Genomic DNA, 26,068 nt, shown 5'->3' with positions numbered 1-26,068 from the left:
ATTAAACTTTATTACTAATTTGTGCCTTGTCATGCTATTTTCTTTGAATTTTCTAAGACTGGCCATAAATCCGCCTTTCAACTCAAAACGTCTCATGCAGCAATAAATTGTGGGTAATACATTTCGAAGTCCATAAAAATGCGGACTTCGTGTAAGGGTGGAAATAGTACCCAAAATGGGCAGGGCGAAGGGCGGATGTGGACAATGTGGACACACTACGCACTCAAACCCTTTAACATGAAGTTGAAGGACATTTGAAGGACACAAGGGCGGAACGAGAGTGGGAGTGCGTGTATTGCTACAGGGCTTGTGTATGGGTCAAGGAGGGTTTTCCGCTATTGTGAGGACAATTACCAAAGATAAATAGAAATCTTTTTCTAACTTCAATATCAGACCTATGTTTTATTCACAAGCCAGGGTATATTGGAAAATTAATATTCTTGCTCATAGGAGGAGGGGACGGAATTATGTCCCCCCTAACTTTCTGTGCTACCCATGAATCTGGAGGCAAAGGCACTGAGAATCGTTCAGTTATTATTAGACTGAGGGGAGCCTGACTAATTTATTTTGTTAAATTGTTGCATAGATAAAAACAAAACAAATGTAAGAAAAAAAGTTTAAAACAAAACAAAACAAAACAAAAAACAATAACAACAAAGGGCACTTGGGGTATTAGGGTATAGGCTCAAGCTTTACTTATTGCTAATCAACCAATAAGTGAAGTTGAAGCTTATGACATCACCCCTCCTCATTTGGATAACAAAGCAGAAACACATACTTCATGTAAAAAGAGGAGACAGAAAAATCAAAACGAACAAATGAAAATAAATGACGTTTGGGCAGAGAACTAAATAAAATTGGAAAAAGGTAGGCATAAAACATAAAAATATAATTTTAAAAACATATATTTTTAAATTTATAGTATGTGTTTATAATTTGATTCAACTGAACTGAAAAAATTAATATGAAGGTCAGCTAAAATGTATAAAACATATGGTAAAGTCCTCCTTTTTAAAATTAATTGGTGCATTTTAGGTGTATTGATTTATTTATTGTGCCATTTATGTATTCCTGCTTTTGTTTTTATTTTTGTCATTTTCGGTCCTCTCTATACTTCCAAAATGAAATCCTGCATTGAGACAGTGGAGCATGTAGTAGTTGCTCCCAGCATACGGTCGAGACAACAAATTGCAGCTGGACATGCAAGGCCTTTAGAACAAAGTTTTCAGTTCAGGATATTATTATTTTTGTCGAAGTATCTTTAAAAGACGAAATGAATGGGAAGAATATCGATTTTTGTCTATTTTACAAATATGATTAGTATCTAGCGACCCGAACCACACTCAATTCCGGTAGGTGGCGGTAATGGGCGAAAACGTTGCTTTGCCAACCGCCATTCAACAAAAAGAAGAAATCGGAACTCTTTGTGTGCTAGTAACGCATTGGGTGCTGTGGTAGCTTCAACCATAAAATCGGTTTATAGCAGTTCTCTCTTTATTTTTTACAACAATATTCAAAACGTCGTACGCAATGAGGTAAATATGGTTTAATTCTATTTGGTATAGTTCATACTTTAGGAGCAGTTTGCTTACTGATATAGGTGATTATGCGTTAGAAGCCTAGCTTGGTTTAGCTTGCGCAACTGGAGGCTAATTTGAAGTGAGCGCTGTAATTAATGTATGAATCAGCATTAAGCTAGAATTACGCCAAAGAAAAGAGTCAGTTTTTCGCTGAACCTTGATCCGTTGTTCTATGGTTTGCAGTAGATTATCTGTAGTTATTGACATCCTTTTAGATTGACGCAGTGCCTGTTAAATACGGCCGTTTTTACACGAACTAATGAATTGCCCGTTTTATTTCTTTATTTTTACTAAAAATTACATTTTTAAAACCAAATTTTATTTTACCATGTTTAACTTAATGACTGGCGTGTTTCTCAAAATGCACTTCCAACGTTTCGTCCGAGTAGTCTAACATTAGCTGCATGTATTTCCTGTGGATTATCTAACATGTTTCTGTGTTAATATGCAGAGGAGACCGCGGCAGAGGCCGAGGGGGCCGCTTTGGGGGTCGTGGAGGATTGGTTCAGGGGTGAGTGTGTTGTTAAATAAGAAATGTGTACGTTATAAATATATTAGAAACGGTGCACTGATCAGATTCACGGAAATTTTGTAACAGGTTTGCATCGAGATTTTACGGGCTAAAGAGTGTAGAAGTTGCAAACTTGATTTAATGGTGGGAACAATTGTTTCATTGCAGGGTGATTTGATTGAATGATTTGATGTTTATTGCATTATAAATAATTTTATAAAGAAAAAAACATCTATAATAAAATCTGTCTATATGTATTCTTGTTTTCTTTTTTAAATTTTTAAATTTTCTTTTTTTATTGATTTGTTGGAAATAAACATATTCATATTCAATCTGGCACCGGAAGGTCCACTACTAGCTGCCACTGCCACAATTTGAGTTTGCTGTCTCTTTGGTCTTTGGAATATTTGCCCTGATGTTTACTTCTATAGCAAATGTAGAACCGCTAATGTTTTCTTACTTTCTTTTTTTACTATTTAGATATCGCCCATTTGTCCCACACATCCCATTTGATTTTTATGTGGTAAGTGATGGAAATGCGATATGGTATTACAGTAGTTCATTACTGTAATACCATATGGTATCACTGTAACAGTGATAGTAATATCACTATTACACTATTACAGTAAAATTAATCACTGTAATAGTGATAATGGACATTATATGTAGATTGCAAAGCTAGTTTTTTAGATGTGAATGGGTTCTAAGGTCTTAATGACCTAGTGTAATACCATATTGCATAGTGCTGCACAATGATCACCATTAATCACACAATAACTGTCTTTTCCAATAATTACAATAAGCTGTTAGTGAAGTAGAAGTATTGATGATCACCCATGGGTACTGAAGCAGGTTTCTGTTTGGCACCAGTGTGAGATGGCATTCCCCAGAGTAAAGCCTATGCCTGATGAAACTGCTTTCAGCGAATGTCTCCTGAAGAGAAACCAGGACCTGAGCCCCACACCTGCAGAGCAGGTCTGCCCCCGTCAACGTACTATCAAATTTTTTAATCAGACATCATGCTCTCTGATAATCTGACCACCTTCCTTTTCTGTATCTCTTAGTCCTCCATCTTATCTTTAGTCACAAAGATCAATAATGTCATTGACAACCTGATTGTAGCACCTGGGAACTTTGAAGTAGTAAGTAACATGTCTTACATGTAGACCGGTTATTTTTTTCAAAAAGTAAGCATACTTTTCTGACAAACAAAAAAAAAATAAAATCTCTGTGCAACTCTTGATAGCAAATTGAAGAAGTCCGTCAGGTTGGCTCATACAAGAAGGGCACTATGACGACAGGACACAATGTTGCTGACTTGGTTGTCATCCTAAAGATCCTCCCAACACGTGAGTTAAGGTTACAGTGAAGGAACATAAGCTCTTTGTTGCTTATTCAGTATGTATCACTTCTCCAGTGTTACCTTTGAGTCATTAAGGCTTCAAGTTTCTGCTGTTTGATTATCACTACCTATTTTCCAAGTCTGAATGTCTTTGAGAAAATATTTGTATTTCCATACTATATTCCTTATCCCATTGTCTAAATTAGGGCTGTTGTAAACGAATATTTTAGTAATCGAGTAATCTATCGATTATTCTTACGATTAATCGAGTAATCGGATAAAAAAAAAATTATAAAATGAAATATTGGTAAATCTGGCATAATACCGGTGTTATTATCAGATATCAATATCAGTCCAATTTTTCATATTTGAGCATCCCTAACAGTTGCTTTTTTGTAGTTTAGAAAACTAACCTGTAACAATAATAGCTCACTTTCTAAGTTAACCAGAAGAAAAGTTATAGAAAAATCTGAAATTATATTGAGTTTAATAACAAAGAGGCAGGCTCACAAATATGCTTATAAAAAATGTCTACAATCCAGCTTTTAGTTTATGTATTCATCTTCAGTGAGTTTAATAGATTAATTAAACTCACCTTGCCACCTAACCTGTCACGCTTTGGGTTTGAAAATACGGGAAATGCCGCCTGGAGTGGGAGGAGAGGGCGAATGAACGAACGTAAGATGGGGTGGAGGGGAGGAAATAGACCAGCGGACTGACGAACCGTTAGACCGGGGGACGAACACGGGGGGAAGCAATACGGGATATTTACGACACCTTCACTGGTCACACTCAGAAACTCAGCTACCAGCCATGTACGATGCGCTCCGCCACCCGTTTCTTCAGACCGGGATATGAAGTTTATTGTGCGGTTCGTCGGTAAAGCTACATTTACACGGTAAGCATCAGCTACTCAGCCGCCCGCCCTGTTCAGTCTATCCGCTCACCTCAGCGCTCTTCCCGCCGTTCGCTTTCAACCAGCAGCCCCGGAGGAGAAATGCTGCCGTACTCCAGGCATTCCCCAGTCATTTTAAGGATGCTTATTGGTTCCCCAAAAACGATAAAAAGTCGGGCATTATCATCAATCAATAAAATCCCCACGGGCCAATCTTGAAGATTGGACTTTATGCCGCTGAGACTTAGCTTTTGTCAACAACTCAGAGGCGGAAGTGAGAGCTCCGCGCAACGCAAATGAAGTCCCGGCCGGAACACGGTGCGCTAACTAATAAAACATAAATTAACGAAGCTTCGAGGCAGGTAAATTTTCCTCGAGGAATTTTAGTAATCGAGGTACTCGAATCATTCGAGGAATCGTTTCAGCCCTAGTCTAAATGTAAAATTTTTTCATCCAGTTAGTTCTCTGTTAATGAATAAGCACTGGAAAAGTATGGAATTTGACAAGAACCCTGAGGCAATGGCTTAAAGCTTACTGATGATCTAATATTCCACTGGTTTCAGCCACTGATGTGTGTAGACAAAAAGCAACGAGAGATCAGTTCATATGGAAGTTTTTCTCAAAAAGATTTACAAATGTATATGAAACAATGCATAACTGCGTATCTAAACATTCACATGTATAAACAGTTTCACCAAATTTTACATGTTTCATGCTTACACATGTTGTACACTTAGAAATGTTGTGGTATGCTTTGTGAATTTTTTTGAGTAATTTAGCTCCATAAGTTCAGTTTAAAAATGTCCTAGTACAAACTTTTAATCAACGCTACAAGGTAATCAAGGGTTTTTATGGAAAGCCATAGGTAATTTAGTAATATGTGTGTGTTAATCTTAAACAGTGGAGGCAGTAGCTGCTCTTGGAAACAAAGTTGTGGAGACCCTTCGCACCCAGGACCCCACAGAAGGTAAAGTCAGTGGAGAATACTGAGAGAGTTGTATCAGTCATTGGCATTTGCTACAGTCATTTCCTAGGCTTTTTCATAAAGTTGTGAAATACATTTTTAATACATTTTAAAGCCCCTGGTTAATACACATTGTGATATTCAAAGTTACTTATCACCTAAAACCTCCAACCTTGTAATGTAATGTTAAATCATGATTCAGACTTGTCCAAAAACAGGAAGATAAAAAATAAACCTTACATTTATCAGCTATGTTCCCAGTTTTGTCCAACTGTTGCAATACACTTTAACCAGCATTGCTTAAAAACAAAGTTTATTGTGTAAAAGTAGAGGTAACACTTTATTTGAAGGGGGGTGAATAAGACTGTCGTAACACTTTCATAAACATGACATAACACCTGTCAAGAGCATGAATAAACCTTCATGAATATTTATGACTGTTGTCATAAAGCATCATTCGGTAAATTATGACACTTTTAATACAAAGTTGACATTATTCAAAATGTATTTGTTATGACAACTTGACATTAATCGATAAATCATTACTGTTTAAACTTTACCTTTAATAACAAAGTTATCTAGTTTTTAAAGTGCAATCAGTAATACTTTTATAACAAATTTATAACAGTAATGATTTATTACTGTTATAGTGGTGGTAGTAACAACTTTTTCAGCATGTCAATGTTCTTCTTAGGCCTTCTAATGAGCCATCATTTTCTCCAGGTGCGCTAACCCAGGGAGAGACCTAAAACATGCAGGATGCCGGCCCTCGAGGACCCACTTTGGGGACCACTGTGTTAGAGCAATAACCGTTTATAAGCATCTGATTTTGGTTGCATAAAAATGCATCACCGTCCTATTTGGAAATGAATTGTCAACATTTAAAACAAAATTAGTAATTTAAGATTACATTAAATACAGTTAGAAAGAAATCAGAATAAAAGCTGTTTTGCAAAGCAGAATAATTAGACTTTTATTGGGGGAATGAACAGTAACAAAGTTCACAACTGGATCTGGTTGGTCATTAATTCTTTATAAATCTGTAGACCAAGTTAACTCCTTGCTCATGATGTCAGGTTCTCCGTTTGGTGCTTGATGCTTCAGCCATGAACAGCCGCCCAACAATGTTCTGAGTTTTCTAACTTGTTTTAAGATTATCTGACAAACCATTTCCGAAAACTGATTCAAATTTAAACGAGCTGACATCTCTCTCCAGTGTAATTCTGCAAAATAGTCCTGATTATTTAAACACTTTGGTTAACAATAACCCCCTCAATTTAGGTCTCTTTTTCTTTGCAATTAAGCCCTCTGCAAGTGGAGACTTGTTTTAACATCTCTACCTTAACACTCATGTTAATTCTTGTTGGATTACTTAATTGTTTCTACTGATGCCAGGATTGGGCCGCTCACCTGAAACGGACAATATTGAATCTAGATGGTATTTCTAATATTTTCCACATCACTACATTTTTTATTATTGATTTTTATCCAGGATTAAGTTTAAATTAACTGTGAAATTGTTTCATACCCTAAATGTCCTGTGTGTATGTTTATTTTCAGTGCTGTCCATGCTGACCAATGAGACGGGCTTTGAGATTAGTTCAGCTGATGCTACTGTTAAGATTCTCATCACCACCGTACCACCGAATCTCCGCAAGCTTGACCCAGAACTGCACTGTATGACCATTCACATCATGCATCATGTGCATGTCCAACACATGTCTGCAGGGATGACTACTTTGTGATGTGGCAGTGGGAATGAATGTGGTTATTTCAAAGTTAGCACCTAAAAAAAGAATGATTGACACATTGTCTGTTCTATAAAAAAATGTAGACATTTTTTACAATATAATTTTCTTAAGGAAAGTTGGTGACCTCTGTATGTTTCTATAAATTTGAAGAAAAAATTAGTGCATGACATTTTTACACAGTACGGCCTGTTCAATGTTTTGGTTCAACGCAAAAATATTGGTAACCATATTTTTCTATTTTAAATTTATGATGACTTACACAATGTTCTGACAGACTTAGAAGACAGAAGTGTCATGAATCTCGGGATAATTTAAAATGTTGGATGTTGAAGTAGGTCAATAAAAATCAAATTTTCTATGTGTTAGTGGACATCAAGGTGCTACAGAGTGCCCTTGCTGCAATCCGCCATGCGCGCTGGTTTGAAGAGAATGCTTCTCAGTCAACGTAAGAACATTTGTCAACACACATCACCACTTTTTTTCTGTTCTGGCTCCTGCATTACAATTCTGATCACCTGAACTTTCCCATTTTGTTTCTAATTTTTAGAGTCAAAGTATTGATCCGCCTCCTGAAAGATCTAAGGGCTCGTTTCCCTGGTTTTGAGCCTCTGACTCCATGGATCCTGGACCTACTTGTAAGTTCCATTCATCTGACGTTTTATAAACTGTATTGTTCTAAATATGTCAATTAGTAAAGTGTTTCCTAAAATGTTGACATGTGAAAATACGGGACTCTTTGCTGACTTAAGCTATTGTGCTTAAGTCTGCTACAAGTGATGTAGAGGACATCGCTTATAGCAGATCTAGCTGTTATTCAATCTGTGCAGTACGAATGCATAAGCATGTTGTTGTTATAACTCTGTTGGGCTTTCATTTGTCTTGTCTGTGTTTGTTTCTACTTAGTTGTGTATATTGAGAATTTTTTCAGTTACCCAAGGTTGATGTCAACTGTAAAGCAACCATCCGTCCATTAGTCAGCAAACGTCTGAGGTTGTGTTTTTTTTTGTAGAAAGACACACTCCTCTTCCTTCACATTAAAAACAAACTTTAAACAGAACGATATCACCAACTCTTGAAGTTGCAGTGTGCAAGTTTTATAATAAATATTTTTCACATGCATTTTTTAAACTGTCACTATGTTGTGACAATATATACTGCTCAAAAAATACACAACTTAGTCAGAAACAACCAATCATAGCCAGGAGAAGAGTTTTAGACCTTTTCCTGGCTAGGAGAAGGGTAGCCTCCAGTGTATCTCAGATCAAGGTTGTGTATGCGCTGCACACAGATTCCATTTCCTCTCTGCAATGCTACAGCTTCTCTCTGTCAGCAGAGCCTTTTGGAAATGCTCAGTCTAGTTAGCATGGTCACTGGTGACAGCAGATAAGCAGTTTGCACAAGAGAATTGTAAAAACACATTGTGCAAGGCTGGTCATTGTTCCATGCATTTGTGAAACAGGACTCATTCTTTGACAGGAAACCAGTATGTGGAGCAATGTGTGATATTTAACTGAAATGGTTAGGGCATAGGCACACTAAACAGCGCATACATGAGATTGATCAACAACACAAAGACACTCCTACATATTTATGTTTGCAATGTTATGTTGATTGTGTTCCAGGGTCATTCTGCTGTGATGAACAACCCATCCAGGCAACCCCTGTCTCTGAATGTAGCCTACAGGTCTGTTCTTAATTTAAGGGGTTCTTACACCTCCCGCAACTTTTTAAGCATTTTCAAATTATATTTAAAACATGCCCAGGTAGTAATAGCAACAGCAAATTGTGCATATAAATGTCAAATTCTATGGGGAGGGGACATTATGCAAGTTATCACCAGTGGGTCCTATGCTTCCGCCACGTGTCCCTTTAAATCAGGAGTGCTCAGTACGTCGATTGTGGGAAGATTTTGAGGCAATCTCGGCAGTAGGTGACAAACAACGCAGCCAGGACGCTGAGACAAGCATGTCATCTTCTAACGCGCTTATCAAAAATATTCACTAAGACCCAAACATTTGTAACTTTATTAAAGAATAAAAAAATCAACAAAACGTGTATAAATTAATGGCCCAACAAAAATAATAATCTCAGTAATTATTGTTTCAACTAGGTGGAGCTCAATTCTGTGCGTTTTGGTTCCATTACCAAAATAATAATAAAAAAGGGCAACTCAAAGATTGACTGCGACTAGCAAAGCAGGAGCTTAAAATTAGCTAATCAATTAGGTAATGAGTGGTTTTGAGTTGATCATCTATTCGAGTTATTTTACCTTTGTTTACCTTTCCTGTGGCGCATTACAGCCTTTGTTATTTCTGAACATTCAATAAATGACAAACTTGGACTAATCACCTCGTTCCCTTGCAAGTATACGTCATTTACAACAAACATCAAAAACAGTAAATATGTTTCATTAAGTATTTTACAAACAAATGGCTTCTACCGCGATAATTATGTGAAATTAAATTGTCTAATTTTTTTTTTTAAATAGTATGGTGCTCTCTGACATCTTGCTTTGAGCTCAGAATCTGAGAGGCTTTTCCATGCATAAATAGCATCAAAAATTTTCCATTTATGCATGGAATAGCATGAAACATGCTATTTATTGTTGTCTCTTACTTAGTTTAAATATTGATGTTGAGATTTTTTCCAAAATGACAACCTTTTTCAACCTTTATAGCACCTGTTGGAGGAAAAACATCCCAACTTCAGAAGATGTGCGTTTATCTCAACAGTACTCTGGTTCCTCGTGTCAGTATGAAATTTCTCATTTCATACTGACTTCAACTTTGGTTTGAAGTCATCAAAGTTCAGATCTGCCATAACTGACTGATGCCTGGTGCCCTCAGGTTTGCAACCAGCGTCTGACTATGAGAAACCAGCGACCTCCTCCCAGTATCAAAGTTTCACTGAGGAAGAAACTGAATTAGGTTTTCTATCACTTTAATAGGTCCGTTATAACTGATTTATATTCGCATATAAGATAATTAATAGAGTTTCAATTACAATTTTTATATCTTCATATCATGTGGTAGATCTCAGTTGGCTGATGAGAAACAAGTAGATTTTGGTCTCAAAAGTTTGGGCACCCGTGCTTTAAATAGATTTGATAGTTTTCACACATATTGCTTACATAAGCTTAACTCGACTTATGTATCAATAAGACTGGAAAAAACATGAACATCTAAATTTAAAAGACAAATCAATATCCCCCCCCCCCCCAAAAAAAAAAAAAAACCTGCAGTTTGATTATTGTAATTGGGGGTGGGGGGCTATTTGTAAACCCTTACCATACAGTACATTATTTGCTTAACAATAATGCCTCACTTAATTCTAGGGCTGTTTAAACAATTATTTTAGGAATCGAGTATTCTATTATTCTGAGGAGTAATCAAATAAAAATGTGATAAAATAAAATATTGGTAAATTCTACCATAACAGCAGTATTACTATCGGATATCAATATCAGCTCAAATTTTCATATTTGTGCATTCTTAGAATTACTTTTCTTTAGTTTAGAAAATTAACCTGTAAAAATAATGACTCACTTTTTAAGTTGACCTGGACAAAAAATAGACAAAAATCTGAAATACTCAATTTAATAATAGAGGCAAGCTCACAAAGACACTTCTAAACAATTTCTATACACAAGTCTTTAGTGTATGAATTCAATGTAGTCAATTAAATAGGTGAACTCTCCAAGCCATTTGTAACTTTTATGTCTATATGAAGGACTGGATGGCTCCTTCATCACACACAGTAACACATCTGCCAGCCACAGCCCACTCTCCCACCCATTTTTTGCGACAGGGGTGGTGTTAAATTTATTTTCCGGTTTGTCCTTAAAAGCTACACTTACGTTAAGCATCAACTACAGAGCAGTAGCCCGCTGTGTTTACTTTATCTGCTCACCTGTTTAAATACCGCAATCTTCTCTGCTGGGAGGAGAAAGACTTCCATACACCATGTATCGCATTAGTCAATTTAAGGATGCTTATTGATCCCCCCAAAAACTATAAAAACCCAGACATTATCATAACTCAACGAAATACCCCCGGACCAAACTTAAAAATTGAACTTTATGCTACTAGCACTTAGCTTTCGTCAACAATTTGAAGGGGGGTGAATAAGACTGATATGACACTGTCATAAACATGACATAACACTTGTCTTGAACATGAATAAACCTTCATGAATATTTATGACTGTTGTCATAAAGTGTCATTCGGTAAATTATGACACTTTTAATACAAAGTTGACATTATTCAAAATGTCTTTGTTATGACAACTTGACATTAACCAAGAAATCATTACTGATATAAATTTGTTATAAAAGTATTACTGATTGCTCTTTAAAAATTAGATAACTTTGTTATTAAAGGTAAAGTTTAAACAGTAATGATTTATTGGTTAATGTCAAGTTGTCATAACAAATACATTTTGAATAATGTCAACTTTGTATTAAAAGTGTCATAATTTACCGAATGACGCTTTATGACAACAGTCATAAATATTCATGAAGGTTTATTCATGTTCTTGACAGGTTTTATGTCATGTTTATGACAGTGTTACGACAGTCTTATTCACCCCCCTTCAAATAAAGTGTTACCTCAACAACTCATAGGCAGAAGTGAGAGTGTTACGCAAAAGAAATAGTCACTGGACCGAAACACGGTGTGCTAAGTAATAAAACAATTTAACAAAACTTTCCTCGATGATAGAAGAAAATTGCTGCAGCTAAAATTTAAGTATCGTTTGGTTTTTATTTATACTATTAGCTTTTGGTGTTTTTGCCAACTTTATATACCCTAACCCCTAACCCTAACTTAATTTTAATTTTATTTTATTTGTCTACCTGTGATGTATTTTGTGATTCACTTTGGTAAGCTGAGGCTGTTGTAAATGTGCTATGTAAATAAACTTTAACTTGACTCGAGAAATTTTAATAATTGCGGTTCTTGAATCATTCGAGGAATCATTACAGCCCTTAATAAAGCTGCTGATTAGTTAGCCTTTGCACCGTGCAATTGTATTCTTTCTTTGACAGGACGCCAATATGTGGAGCAATGTGTGATATTTAATTATACACAACTGTCAATAGTTTTGTCTAAGGTTATTCAATTTAAAATGTTGGTAAGCAAATAAGGTATCCAATCTTAGTTTTGTTTTGAGATATTTGTTTGCCTTTACCTCAGAAAGTTTTCATACTTTCACCGCTGGGCCTATATGAGGAACAGTACAAATCTCAGTATAGAGGATCTTGCTGATTACTGGTTGCTAAAGCACTTTCCCCCTTCTATGACACACTTATCTATGCACTTCATGAGCATAAATAAGTGCATACTTTGAAATTAGAATCTGCTGCCCCTTATGTGGGTTTGTTGACAGTACTGACATACTTTGTAACAAAAATGTTTATGCTTCTCAAAATCTGCACACACTAATCTGTCTAAATAGAAACGTTGTTCTGAATTTGCTTAGGCGTTGCCTTCAGATGTTGGCTGCTGGTCTCTTTCTTCCTGGCTCTGTGGGAATTACTGACCCCTGTGAAAGTGGAAACTTTAGGGTGCATACAGTCATGACTCTGGAACAGCAGGTAAATGCTTGACTCTGCAGTAGCAGGACATCCATGGTGTTAGTCAATATTTATTATTATTCTTAATATAGGATTCCGATAAATGTCTTGCAAATAGAAAAAATAAACTTGCCGCAAGAGTGGTTGTTGACACAAAGCAGCTGAACAGAAGTAAGAACTGAAATATGACAACCTGATGATGTTTCTTTTGTTTTTCTTTAGGACATGGTGTGTTTCACTGCCCAGACATTAGTAAGGGTGCTCTCTCATGGAGGTTACAGAAAGATCCTTGGCATGGAGGGAGATGCCAGCTGTAAGAAAATGGCTTTTCTTTGCTGCCTCCTGGAAATAAGAAGGATTTCCGATTTAAAACAGACCATTAGTTATTATTTTTCAGTTGGAATTTTTTACTTTTTATTTAGAATTACCCGTAGGTAAACCAGAACATATTTTGTGCAGATGTGCTGTAAGGATATGAAACTTTTACTACCGCTTTACTGCTCTGTTCAATGCTTGCTAATATTTTGAAGTAAATAGTTTCATAACATCTTTAAAAGCTGCCCAGAATGTTGAGATAGCTTCAGAGGTGGAAAGAATACCAAAATAAAGCATTTGAGTAAAATACAAGTGAAGTTGCCAAAATAAATTGTTACTCAAAAGTAAAATTTTACTTTTTTATGCTTGTGAATTTCATGAAGAAAATTAGAACATATTGGTTTCAAACTATCAATTGAAGAACTTTTATAGATATCCATCAAAAAGAAAACATACATAAACATACATACAAATGTTTAATTCCTCATGTCTTTTGTCAGCTTCTGTCTTTACAGTTCTCTACAGATAATCTCCCCCATCTCAGCATCCATCTCTTATCACACCAAACCTGCTGCATCCTTCAGTACTTCTACAAAGCTTTCCTATTGTTTTCCTCCTTCTCAAATCCTGGCAATTCTGATCTTCATTGCATCCTTTATCCAAAATGTCCACTGTCCTTCCTATCTTAACAGTTTTAAATAACAGACTTCAAATTAAGGACCTGATGGTCTGTTTTCAATTCAAATTATAATCACAAGTACCAGATTAAACTGACGTTATTTACATTTGTTGTTAAAATACTATTTAGAATGTTTACATGGTTACAGTCTTGAACATAAACCAAGCTAAATTTATAATGTATGACAAAGCTGTTGCCTTTCTGTTTATCTGTAATATAATATAGATAAACTGGTTCCATGGGTTTTTTTTCCCTCAGAGGATGATTTGAACTGCACTTCAGTTTTTTGGATAATGCCTCATGAGTACTAGCCAATCATCGTACTGTGCAAACCACAGTAACTGATCCTAGCAGAAGGATCAATGTTGTTTTTCTGATGTTTTTTTTCTTGCCATTTTAGGTTTTACTCATAAATCGACATTTAAAATGTAATTGAGTACTTCTCTAAAAAACAAAAAAAGTACCCATAAAAGTTCAGGTTTTTAAAAACAACTTAACAAGTACATACAAATACAAATTTCATTCAATTGCTGTAGCTTGAGTAAATGTAACTAGTTAGTTTACACACTGGATGGGTGTACTGCTGCCTTTTAAGTTTTAGCATCACCATCCACCTTTCCACATCTGCAGAACTGGAAATCAAAAGCTGGTTCCAAATAGTGGGTCATATAGTGATATTGCCCTAGGTTCAGGATGAGTTTTGGTCTTTTGTGAAAATCTGTTGTATTTTCCAGTTGCTTTTCTTACAACTGCTTATTTCTATGGAGGACCAAAACCGACATAAGAAGAAATAAAAGAATAAATATATAAATAAAAGAATAAATGTATAAATAAAATCATAAATATATATTTTGAGAAGAAATGAAAGCATAAATATATATTTAGTTTTTCCTTTTCCTTACACATGGGTTTCTGACAAGTAATGTATATATTTTCTTTTTCATTTCCTCTAAACATGCGTTTTTGTCAAGAAAAATAGATATTTTGCTTTGTCTTTTTTTGCTTCTCCCTTTTCTGCTTGCTGTATTTCCGTTTGCTGTATTTCTGCTTTGTCCTTTTTTGTTTGCTGTATTTCTGCTGCATCAATATGTTAATGAGGAGAGCTGTCCAACTCCTCTACTATTGGCCAATAGAGCTTTGGAACCAACGTCACTGCGTGAGACGTTGTTGGGCGTTCAGCTCGCTCGGTGCATTCTTTACAGGCCACAGACTAAAACAAACTTTATCCCGGTGGTTTTAATGTGTTACCAACTGCAGTGACGTTAGTTGTGAGTTGGATATTCCAATGTCCACCGAGAAAGTAGCGTTTAGCTCTAGGTTGATCCGATTTATGGACGCTAATTTCGGCCAGCCGTTCTCCAGCTCCCTCTTCAGCCCTCGGAGGTTCACTTAGGGCTGTCAACAAATTTCCGAATTGAACACACCTGTCAAACAAATGTTAATATTTGTTAATGACTTGCTAAGGCAAGTCATGACCAACTGATACAAAAAAGTGGTAATTCATGCTTTTACATGAAATAGACTAGCCTCTTTTAAAATGTGCTACGACAAAAGTATATGTATGTATTAGAGATGTGCCAATCAGGTTTTTTCCTCCCGATACCGATACCGATCACCCATGAGGGCCGATCACCGATACCGATCACATAATTATTATTATTATTATTTTTATCATAAACACTACTGGTTACATTATGTGGAAAAAGGAACCATGAATTCACCTTAATTTAGACAAAAACTTGTTTTTAATAACTTTTTTTCAAGAAGAAAACTAAACAAAACAGGCATTGTGCAAATTGTACTGCTATTGATAATACTACCTTTAACAGACTGATAACATATGAAGGCTCTGAAGAGGCTAAATAACACAAAGATCCAAAATAAAACCTCTCAACATTGCCAAAAAAATTCAAGTATAAAACTTAACATTCAAAGGCAAAAACTGGTTCCATTACAATAAACAATCCAGAGTTACTGAATGAAAACTTCCTGATAGCATGGCGGCTAGCTGATTAGTGCTAGTTCTGATTGGCTGTTTCTCACTGAGCGGAGTAATTATGCAGATCAGGGAGGAGATCGATTATTCTTTTTTTAGAGATTATCTGTCTCATGTTAGGACAGCGAAAGTTTTAATAAAATAAAATAAAAAAGTAAAATGTATTTTTTTTAAGTTAGATGCTGCAGCTTTAAGCAGAGGTTCGGTGAGAGAGTCACTACCAGGTGGAGCAGAAGCGAAGCTCCGTCTGTCAGATATTACTACCTGTAGCGTAGCAGCGGTTCAACAGCCAGAGCAGAACCAGCGTCTTACATCGCAGCTCGAAGACTTAAATAACTTTGCGGGTTATTTGTTTAGCTTTCTGACCGTCATGCTAATCCGGGTGAGTGTTTGTAGCTGTGCGCTGCTTTACCTGCTCCGTATGTCTTTTTTACTGCAGTGAGCCTCGATGTAGCCAAACTCCGTCAAGTATGGCATTGTTTTTATGTCGTATTAGCTTCGTTGTGTTGCTGCATTTTGACCTGCTTCAATTTTTCGCCGCAACACGCAAACTTCCTCATTCACTCAGTGCGTTGTAGTTCCACATCGCTTAGGATTTGTTGCTGCGCGTTTGCGCAGAGTGAAGGAAAAAGGAGACCAGCTGCACAGGCAGGCTGGAAATGAGAAGCAGGCAAGGGTGTAGGAACGAGTCTGTCATTGTGGGGGACGCATATCGGAAACCTGACAGATCAGTAAATAGCTTGAGCAGAATTGTCAAACAATTATGCCATCCAGGGCCGTGCAGGGACCACTAAAGGGGCAGGTGCTCAAAAAAAAAGGGGGCACATCTCATCGCATTCTAGGACAGAATATTAACAAAGCCACACAGCTTTCAGAGTTTAATAAACAATGATAATTTACAAAATTGTGAGATATACAATCAAAGCTAAGGAAAATCTCTATATAGACCATACAGCTATGCATATGTAAGATATTTTATTAGTAATTTCTTCCTGCAGGTCTATTTTGTTAAAAGAAAGTATTGCCATATTCAAACCCGCAATTTAACAGGATGTGTAAATCAGAGCTGGACCACCAGACATATTTTGTCTTTACAGAATTACACTATTAAAAATGTAAACAACAAATAATTTTCGTACGTTATTATGTGTCAGAAGAGGGCTTAGAAAATAAGACCAATTAAAAAAAAAAAAAGTTTGAGCAAAAGGGGCAGGTGCTCAAGCCCCCCCAGCCCCTCCCCTCTGCACGTGCCTGATGCCATCAACACATCAGTAATGCGTTACTCTAATCTGACCCTTGTTTCAGTAACAAGTATTCTAACACATTACTATTTACAATCCAATAATCAGATTAAAGTTATGCAGCATAATGACTGTCATTCCAGGATGAACACTCACTTTAGCATTTGCCTCACAACTAGCAAGCTAAATACTCTGGTAGCACAGAGCCGACCAGATTCTGATGTATCTTATTGGTCAAAATGCATTGATATAAATTGACTGGCAATTGAACAGGTTCTACTTATTTCTAAAACCAAAATAGAAAACAGCTCATAAAATAAGACACAACAGTTTTAAACTCAATACAGCAGTTTGACCAACCAGTACAGTGTCAGAATGTGAACTAAATATATAAAAAATGTTTTTATCATACAGAATGAGAATTTAAACAACTTAATTTTCAGATGTATACATTATTATACATCTCAACTCTATTTACCGTGTAAATAGAGTGCCTTCAAAATAAAAGCACGCGAGTGGAAGATTTTAAAATTCTTCGCAACAGCGGTGAAATTATTGGGGGGGACGAATGTGACTCTCTCCAATATTGGGGGGGACATGTCCCAAAAGTATATTTATGCTTTTATTTCATATCAAAATATATATTTATTCTTTTATTTAAATGTTTATTCTTTTATTTCTTATGTCGGTTTTGGTCCTCCATATATTTCAGATAATCAATTGAATATTTCATGTTTAATCACAAATCTAAACAAAAGATTGTCTTATCTGTTCTTTCCCAGACTTGGCCATAGAAATGTCTACTTGGGATGGAGTAATTGTCACTCCATCAGAAAAGGCGTATGAGAAACCCCCAGAAAGAAAAGAAGAGGAGGATGAAGCTCTCGAAGAAGGAGGAGATGGAGAAGATGAGAGCATGGAGACTCAGGAGTAGGAAGGTTAGAGCAGTTTGACAAATTACTGAAACCAAAACACAGCTTTGGCTTTCATATGAGTCTTCAGAAGGAGATGAATCTCTGTAATACAGTGCTACAGAAAAGGCTGCATTGTTGAAAAATGTTTGTTGTTCCAACAAGCCTTATAATTTCTGAAATGGGGTCATCACTGAATTTTTGACCTATCAAAATGTAAGTGTTCCTTTGTCTGGTCATAGCTCATAATCTGGTTAATAGCTTAATATTTTATACAATTTTCACTTTTTTCCATTTCATTTTTATGGAGTGAAAATAGTCTTATAATACCTGTGTGTGTAATACTGGATTTGTAATCTGTGTAAGCATCTTTGTGTGTAACTTTTGATAGTTGTATCTGTAAAACATGATTTGTAAACCATAAAGAGGAAATGTCTGCATAACTCCAGGTACTTGTAAGTATATGGTGAAATGCCTAATCAAAAATTAAGAAATTACGAATACAAGTACACACACACAGTTACAATTTCTACAAGCATTAAATTTCTGCACACAGATTTTTTTATCTCACAAATCTGATAATTTTGAATTCAAACCTTTTCCTACGGCTACAAATGTTTAATAAGTATGCAGTTTTGTCTGTGTATATCAGGTGGCTACCTGATATACACAGACAAAACTACATTTACGCACAGATTCAGTTAGTGCACAAGGATTTTTGAGACTCATTTCACGCTTCCGACAGCCTCAGATTCATGCGCAAGTCGTGCTTTTAATGCTGGTAGAAAGCTGGGTCATCTGATTTTTGCTTGGAGTGTAGTGTTTTTATCCTCTGAACGTCTGTCACTGTGCTTGTGCCGAAGTAGCAAAGACGTTTGCCACTGACAAACCTGACCTTGACAGTTACTGAACCTGAAAATTACTTGTATCTTCACAGTGTATAAGTAGAATTTTTTATTTTTATGTTGATTAAATTTATATGCATTAAATGTTTTGCTGTGAAGGCTATTTTGGCAGCAGCGCTTTAAATAAATGCATAAAATATTTATTTTTTTAAGTATGTGTTTATTAGCTGTTGTCAAAATATCAATTGAAAAACAAATGTGCTGTCTTCTGAAAATCTAAACCATCTGAATATATTTACCATCTGCATTAATCAACTTGACGAGAACAATGAAAGGACAAGAATACCAGGTTTGTCCTGGTTTGCAGATGAAATTTATATATATTCAAGGGCTGATGAAATGGGGTGCATTTCACAGAGATCCAGACACAAATACTGTTTGATCTGAAGATTCTGGAGGCTGTGTGAACATTAGTCTAAATCATTATTTACGTTGAGAAGTCAACATAGATAAAGAAGGTCCCTTTCAGTTTCTTCTGGTAAATGTCTAGCTGCAGACGATGTTCCTGGATTGTTGACGTTTTGCATTTGCCAGCATGTGGTGCCAGCATTAAGACGTGAACTATCTTACCATTATTTGGTGCAGGCCAACCCTTTTTTAACCATATGAATGCACTGCTATCATCACAGATGGTTTTCTGACTGCCTTCACCAACAATAAATAAAGAGCAGATGATCCACAATGCAAAAGAAGTGTATAATTATGCTGCAGAGGGAAGGTAAAAGGTGGGACAGATTCATTTCCTAAAGATACTTGCCGACTTGCTTGTTGGCATGAAAGTAGATCAGCCTGGGTTGAATTAAGATTGAAGATGGTCTCTTCAATTGTGCTTAAGTGTTGACACTGGTGAATAAGGTCTAGCAGCAGATGATGTTGTTCCTGGCATCGTAGCTAGAGTTAGCTACGAACAGCTAAAGTAGCATAGCTCACATCTAGACATTAGCTCCCAGTAACAGAAAAGTATGTGGAGGAAAGAGTATCAAACTACCAGACATATAAAACGTAATTTGAAATGATTTATAATTACTCTGTCTCATTATAAACGAAGAGCAAAGCGTGCAGGTTTAACTTCTACTTACTTCTGAGGGCAGACCACCAGGACGCTCCGTCTTCTATGACAGCCTGTTTTTCCACCCAGCGAACCATTCCACCACCCTGTGGTCATTTTTAAACCACGTAATCTCATCTGTACTGCTCAAAAATGCACAATATGTCTATAAACATTTTGAAGTATTATAAAGAAGTGCTGAGATATTCAGTTTTCCAACGAAATAACGTATTTACCACTTCAGCACAAGCACAGTGAGAGACATTCAGAGGGTAAAAACACTGGACTCCAAGCAGAAATGCTGGGTTTCCACGAGCATTTAAACGCACCACTTTGCGCACAAATCTGAGGCTGTCGGAGGCATAGTCATAATATAAGGATAGACCCTCATGGACCGCTCTCGCCTATTGTCGCTGACAAGATTTAGGGCGGCCATCTTGGAGCGGTCCACCACTCCACTCAGCGTTATGTGTTTAGCAGCACAATGACGTATCAGCGCATTTAATCGATCATAACACACTTTTTGTTACTGGAAACCATATTGAAACATCTATCAAAGCTACATTTATAAACAATTGTATTTTTAAGTATGTTTTTAATACATAGTTCATCATATTTAAATATGCTTAGTGGCTATAACAATAGAATAGGAATGGAATATTCTGATATTGATGTATGATGAGCATTTTACAAAGCGCACAGCCGTTCATAATTTATTTAATAAATTATTTAGTAATATCAATACATATTTATATAACTATACAAACACTAATAAATAATGATTAATAATGACACTAATAAATAATGATTAATACTGAATAATATATATTGGATATACGTTTATATGTATGTATGTATATACATTAGAGATGTGCCGATCAGGTTTTTTCCTCCCGATACCGATCACCCATGAGGGCCGATCACCGATACCGATCACATAATTCTTATTTATTTATTTTTTTAATCATAAACACTACCGGTTACATTATGTGGAAAAAGGAACCATGAATTCACCTTAATTTAGACAAAAACTTGTTTTTAATAACTTTTTCCAAGAAGAAAACTAAACAAAACAGGCATTGTGCAAATTGTACTGCTATTGATAATACTATCTTTAACAGACGATAATATATGAAGGCTCTGAAGAGGCTAAATAACACAAAGAGCCAAAATAAAACCTCTCAACATTGCCAAGAAGTTCAAGTATAAAACTTAGCATTCAAAGGCAAAAACAGGTTCCATTACAATAAACAATCCAGAGTTACTGAATGAAAACTTCCTGTTAGCATGGCGGCTAGCTGATTAGTGCTAGTTCTGATTGGCTGTTTCTGACTGAGCGGCATAATTATGCAGATCAGGGAGGAGATCGATTATTTTTTCAGAGATTATCTGTCTCATGTTAGGACAGCGAAAGTTTTAATACATATGTAAAATGTATTTTTTAAGTTAGATGCTGCAGCTTTAAGCAGAGGTTCGGTGAGAGAGTCACTACCAGGTGGAGCAGAAGCGAAGCTCCGTCTGTCAGATATTACTACCTGTAGCGTAGCAGCGGTTCAACAGGAGAGCAGAACCAGCGTCTTACATCGCAGCTCGAAGACTTAAATAATTTTCCAGGTTATTTGTTTAGCTTTCTGACCGTCATGCTAATCCGGTGAGTGTTTGTAGCTGTGCGCTGCTTTACCTGCTATCTGATCCTCCGTATGTCTTTTTTACTGCAGTGAGCCTCGATGTAGCCAAACTCCGTCAAGTATGGTATTGTTTTTATGTCGTATTAGCTTCGTTGTGTTGATGCATTTTGACGTGCTTCAATTTTCCGCCGCAACACGCAAACTTCCCCATTTCACTCAGTGCGTTATAGTTCCACATCGCTTAGGATTTGTTGCTGCGCGTTTGCGCAGAGTGAAGGAAAAAGGAGACCAGCTGCACAGGCAGGCTGGAAATGAGAAGCAGGTGATCGGTATCGGCAACAAGAGCCAATGATCGCCAATCACCGATCATGCACTTTTTCGCGGAAATCGGCCCGATTATGATGGGTGACCGATCGATCGGCACACCTCTAATATACACTGCTCAAAAAAATAAGGGAACACTCAAATAACACATCCTAGATCTGAATGAATGAAATATTCTCATTGAATACTTTGTTCTGTACAAAGTTGAATGTGCTGACAACAAAATCACACAAAAATCATCAATGGAAATCTAATTTATTAACCAATGGAGGCCTGGATTTGGAGCCACAAGTGAAATGTTCCCTTTATTTTTTTGAGCAGTATACATACATATATATACCACTTTTACCAAACTATATTACCATATGTTTATGTTTTTCAGCCGACGAGTTCTAGCTTCAGAGTGATTCAGCAGCTGAGATTGCGTCCAAAATCCTATGTGAGATTCATCCGTGCTGTGCAGTGAATCAGTCTGTCTTTAAAGATATCTCCCACTTCTTCCTCACATCATGTCTTTAGGAAACCTTCAAAACAAAAACGGAAGATTTGGATGTTATAACACATAATATAAGTTTTATAATATAGGTCACATTGTTTCATTTCTAATATAGGGTCTTGTATCAGATAATCTAAGTCAATGTTAGAGAATAATTAATTTTTTTTAGATTTACGGAATCTCAGTCAGCCTTCATAGCGGGGCTGAACCCGGTATTACACCAAGCACTGTAGCTAATATTAGTTGGTATCTCACCGGTGGACATAAATACAGTAAAGTAATATTCTAATCACAATATATACACAATAATATGTCCATCTTACTTGTGAAATGTTGTCTGTGGAGCCCTCGCATCAATAGTCCATCGATCCGAACAACAATATCCCTCAGTGCTGAGGCATCTTCTGCTGTTTTGGTTGAGCAAAATAGGAGGGACAACCGCTCCAAGATGGCCGCCATCTTTCCAGCGCCGGAGCAGCCAATGCGGGGTCTACTCTTATAGTAGTCTATGGTCGGAAGCATGAAATGAGTCTCAAAAATCCTTGCGCACTCTAACCGGATCTGTGCATAAATGCAGTTTTGTCTGTGTATCAGGCGACTTGTGCATACTTATTAAACATTTGTAGGCATAAGTATGTGGTCAGATGCATACAAATACAAAATAAAAGTACACACACACAATTACAATTTCTACAAACGTCAAATTTTTGCACACAGATTTTGTAACTTCAGTCTCATAAATCTGATCATTACGAATTCAAATCAGAGTTATGCACAAATTACCTCTTTAGGGTTTACAAATCATGTTTCACAGATACAGCTATCCAAAGTTACACACAAAGATACTTAGACTGAGTGTAATAAGGCAGCCTTTTGTGGCTGGATTTTACAGTTAGGAAGAATAGTTGAGGAAGAGTCAGGTGGAAACAGCAGTGATTTATTCTTCTCACAGCATCAAGAACCAGAACAATTTCACAAGTGAAACGGCAACCTTAAATAGTCCCTGCTGTGACGGACCAAACCAGCGGTCCGGTGAATTGAGGGAGATTTCAATTCACCAATCTCCACCTAAAATACCTTTCACTAAATACAAACATTTCCACTTACTTTTTATAAATATTTTAAGTATTATCTTACACCATAATGAAGCGCCATAAAAACCCATAAACAATTCTCCCCCCCACACTTTTCAATGGTCTCTCCTGGAACCTATATATGGTCTCTGGACCCCTGGGGCAGTATTTGTCCAAACATCCCAGAGAGAACATAGAAAAGGCAGGTGAGTCACTTCATATTAGCACTCCACACTCAACAGATTATACACAAACATTTCCTCAGTTTTACCTACCAGTAGCTCTGAGTAACGATTATCCTCCCTTCACAGCAACCACCTCACTTCTCAATGAGGAGCAGCTGTACCGAGCCCAGAACAAAAGGCTACATGCTAACCACTAAAAATACTCAATAAATACAGTTAAAACTTCTTGTGTGCAAATTATTTATGTGCAAATCTCTGCTTAAAGTGCAGTGCTAAATAAAGTGGTTGTTAATAAAGTGCAAAAAGTGCTTTTAAAGTGCTATATCATGACTTGAGTAAAAATAGTCCCAGTAATTACTGGTAATTACTGGGACTATAATATAATAGTATAACAGTATATATTATTACTATATATAATATGTTATATATATATAATACATATATTATATAATATATATAATATATAACAGTATATATTATTACTATATATAACAGTATAATACCCAATACTGGTATAATGAAGAGAGCTTCATGTGAAGCTCTCTTCATTATACCAGTATTACACACTCACAGGTATTTTGAGACTATTTACACTCCATATATTTGCCTGATTTCAATTTATGTATGTTAATGCAGATTGCCAGGATGGTTTTTCAAACCCTAGTTTCGAATGGGGTTTTGTTTTTTCAAAATACAGTATGGGTCAGCATTCCTTTTTCTTTTTTTATCTTTGATATTGTCTCTATAAAGATCCTTCCCTCACACTGCATCGTGTGTGGACATGGCTGCCAATAAATGAGCATTTACAGTGAAGGGAATGTTAAGGCCCTTTCAGCTGTTGTCACACAGTTTTAGTATAGCTACACAAAACTATTTTGTATCTGGGTGTATAATATCAGAATTTACAAGGGATTATTTTGTGCTTTTGTTCAGCGTCATAGTATCATGTTGTGTTACTATTGGGTGTTAAATGATGGTACCTTAAGAATCCCCCAAAATGACCACGTCTGTACTGCTGTTTTTTCATTCACAGTGAACTTGGCTAATCTTAATAAGGATGATGTGGGTACACTGAGGAACCTATCAGAGGAACTCCCTTGGAAGTCAGAATTTCCTGGAAATGGGACTGTATTGTCTTTTAATTATTGAGATGTTTTTCTTTCCCTTGATTTGGTTTTATATTTGTCTTTGTAAAAGTTGAATAAACATGTTTCCAGATTGGGTTATGTGTTTGTTCATGAAACAATCAAGTGAAATATGAAAATAGCAGAGCATCATGCAAACAAAGCAAAGCTTCCAATGAAGCATAACTGCACAATAATGTTAAGGAATGATTTCTAACTGACCCTGGAGACATCCCTTACAAAATGTTTTAATCAACATGCAGCAGCGTGTTGGGTTTCCTTTGAACAGGGGCGCGGTAAAGGGGGGAAAAGTGATGACAATTCTAGGGACCCTGACCAGCACGGGGCCCTCCACAATTTAATTATTTATATTTTGTTCATAGACATAAAATAAAAAATTTGGGGTCCTGTCAAATACAAAATTAATCATATTGTATTTTCAAAGTAAAAATGTAATGTTGCCACTCCCAGACCAAAAAACACACATTCATTTTTGCCCTGAGCCCCCTATCTGCGTTAAATGGTTCATTCCTGCTTGGAGCGCTTAACAGTGACATATGCAGCTGCAGTCAGTAGAAGCTGCAGCTGAATACAGCGGTGACTGGCAGTTACTATGCTGCTAAGAAAAGTTATAAAATCAGGTTTTCAAAAACGAGAGAGTGAGAGAGAGAAAAAGGCAGGAGTGTTAATTTATAACGCAGTTTTTCTCCAAGAGAGGTGGGTAGACTGTGTGAGATTATCAACCTTTTAGCATAATTAGCTTAGCTACAGACTACTGTTTGCCTCCATTTCACTAGCATTTAATGAATTAAGGCAAAAAATTACCAACATATTCATATATTTAACTTGTTCCCTGTGCCTTTTACTACTTAACAGATGAGTGAGTAGAAGCTCTATCCCACGTCCCTCCTGACCTGTTCTCTCCTGAGTGAAAGCTGCAGAATGTAACTTTTTTAAAACAGTATGGTATGAGAGGTAATCTGTGAAAAATCTATTTCCTCTGCTTTCTCCCAGTGCTAGAAACAACCAGTCAGAGGCAGGAGAGTTTCAGTGCTGTCAATCACAATCTCATGTGGTGCTGCTCATCCTTCTTCCTCCTCAGTTTGTGCCGTGCTGCAGCCAGCATAGCACAGAGCTGTGCAGATTCAAACTGTGAATGCTCAGTTTAGTTAGCATGGCTACTAATGATGGCAGATAAATGGTTTCTCGTAATGATAAGTTGTTTCTCCACCATTAGCACATTTAGCAATGAGGGAATGAGGCTAATTGACAGCTCTAAGGGCATCCTAGTAGTTCTGATTGGTTGTTTTGGTCAGAACGGTGCATTACTTTAACCAGTAAAAGTTAAAGTATCAGTTCCTAGTAACTCAGGAACTCAGGAAGTTCCTGAGTTACTAGGAACTTCCTGAGTTCCTAGTAACTCAGGAAGGAGATGGAGGAGATTGATTGTTTTCACAGATTATCTGTCTCATAGCAAACTGCTATGACATTGTGACAACTTTAACAAATGTGGAGTAAACATATTTTT

At 36.5% G+C, this 26,068-nt stretch overlaps 1 protein-coding gene across 1 annotated transcript; it reads left to right on the top strand.

The window, feature by feature from the left end:
* The first annotated feature begins 1,384 nt into the window (after positions 1-1,384).
* ilf2 (interleukin enhancer binding factor 2) lies at positions 1,385-24,638 on the top strand. The gene is made up of 15 exons (XM_088010027.1): positions 1,385-1,535; positions 2,032-2,091; positions 2,572-2,614; positions 2,962-3,066; positions 3,156-3,233; positions 3,338-3,440; positions 5,230-5,295; positions 6,853-6,969; positions 7,410-7,488; positions 7,591-7,678; positions 8,666-8,727; positions 12,522-12,636; positions 12,838-12,928; positions 17,629-17,784; positions 24,450-24,638. The coding sequence occupies exons 1-14, from the start codon at positions 1,531-1,533 to the stop codon at positions 17,778-17,780; spliced, it is 1,164 nt and encodes a 387-aa protein (XP_087866153.1). The 5' UTR covers positions 1,385-1,530; the 3' UTR covers positions 17,781-17,784; positions 24,450-24,638.
* Positions 24,639-26,068: the final 1,430 nt, after the last annotated feature.

Source organism: Poecilia mexicana, unplaced genomic scaffold, assembly GCF_051168715.1.
Source record: "Poecilia mexicana isolate PSO_F unplaced genomic scaffold, ASM5116871v1 scaffold_11, whole genome shotgun sequence".
Taxonomy (NCBI): Eukaryota; Metazoa; Chordata; class Actinopteri; order Cyprinodontiformes; family Poeciliidae; genus Poecilia; species Poecilia mexicana.
The sequence above is the reverse complement of the archived record's forward strand: the minus strand, read 5'-3'. Positions and strand labels throughout refer to the sequence as shown.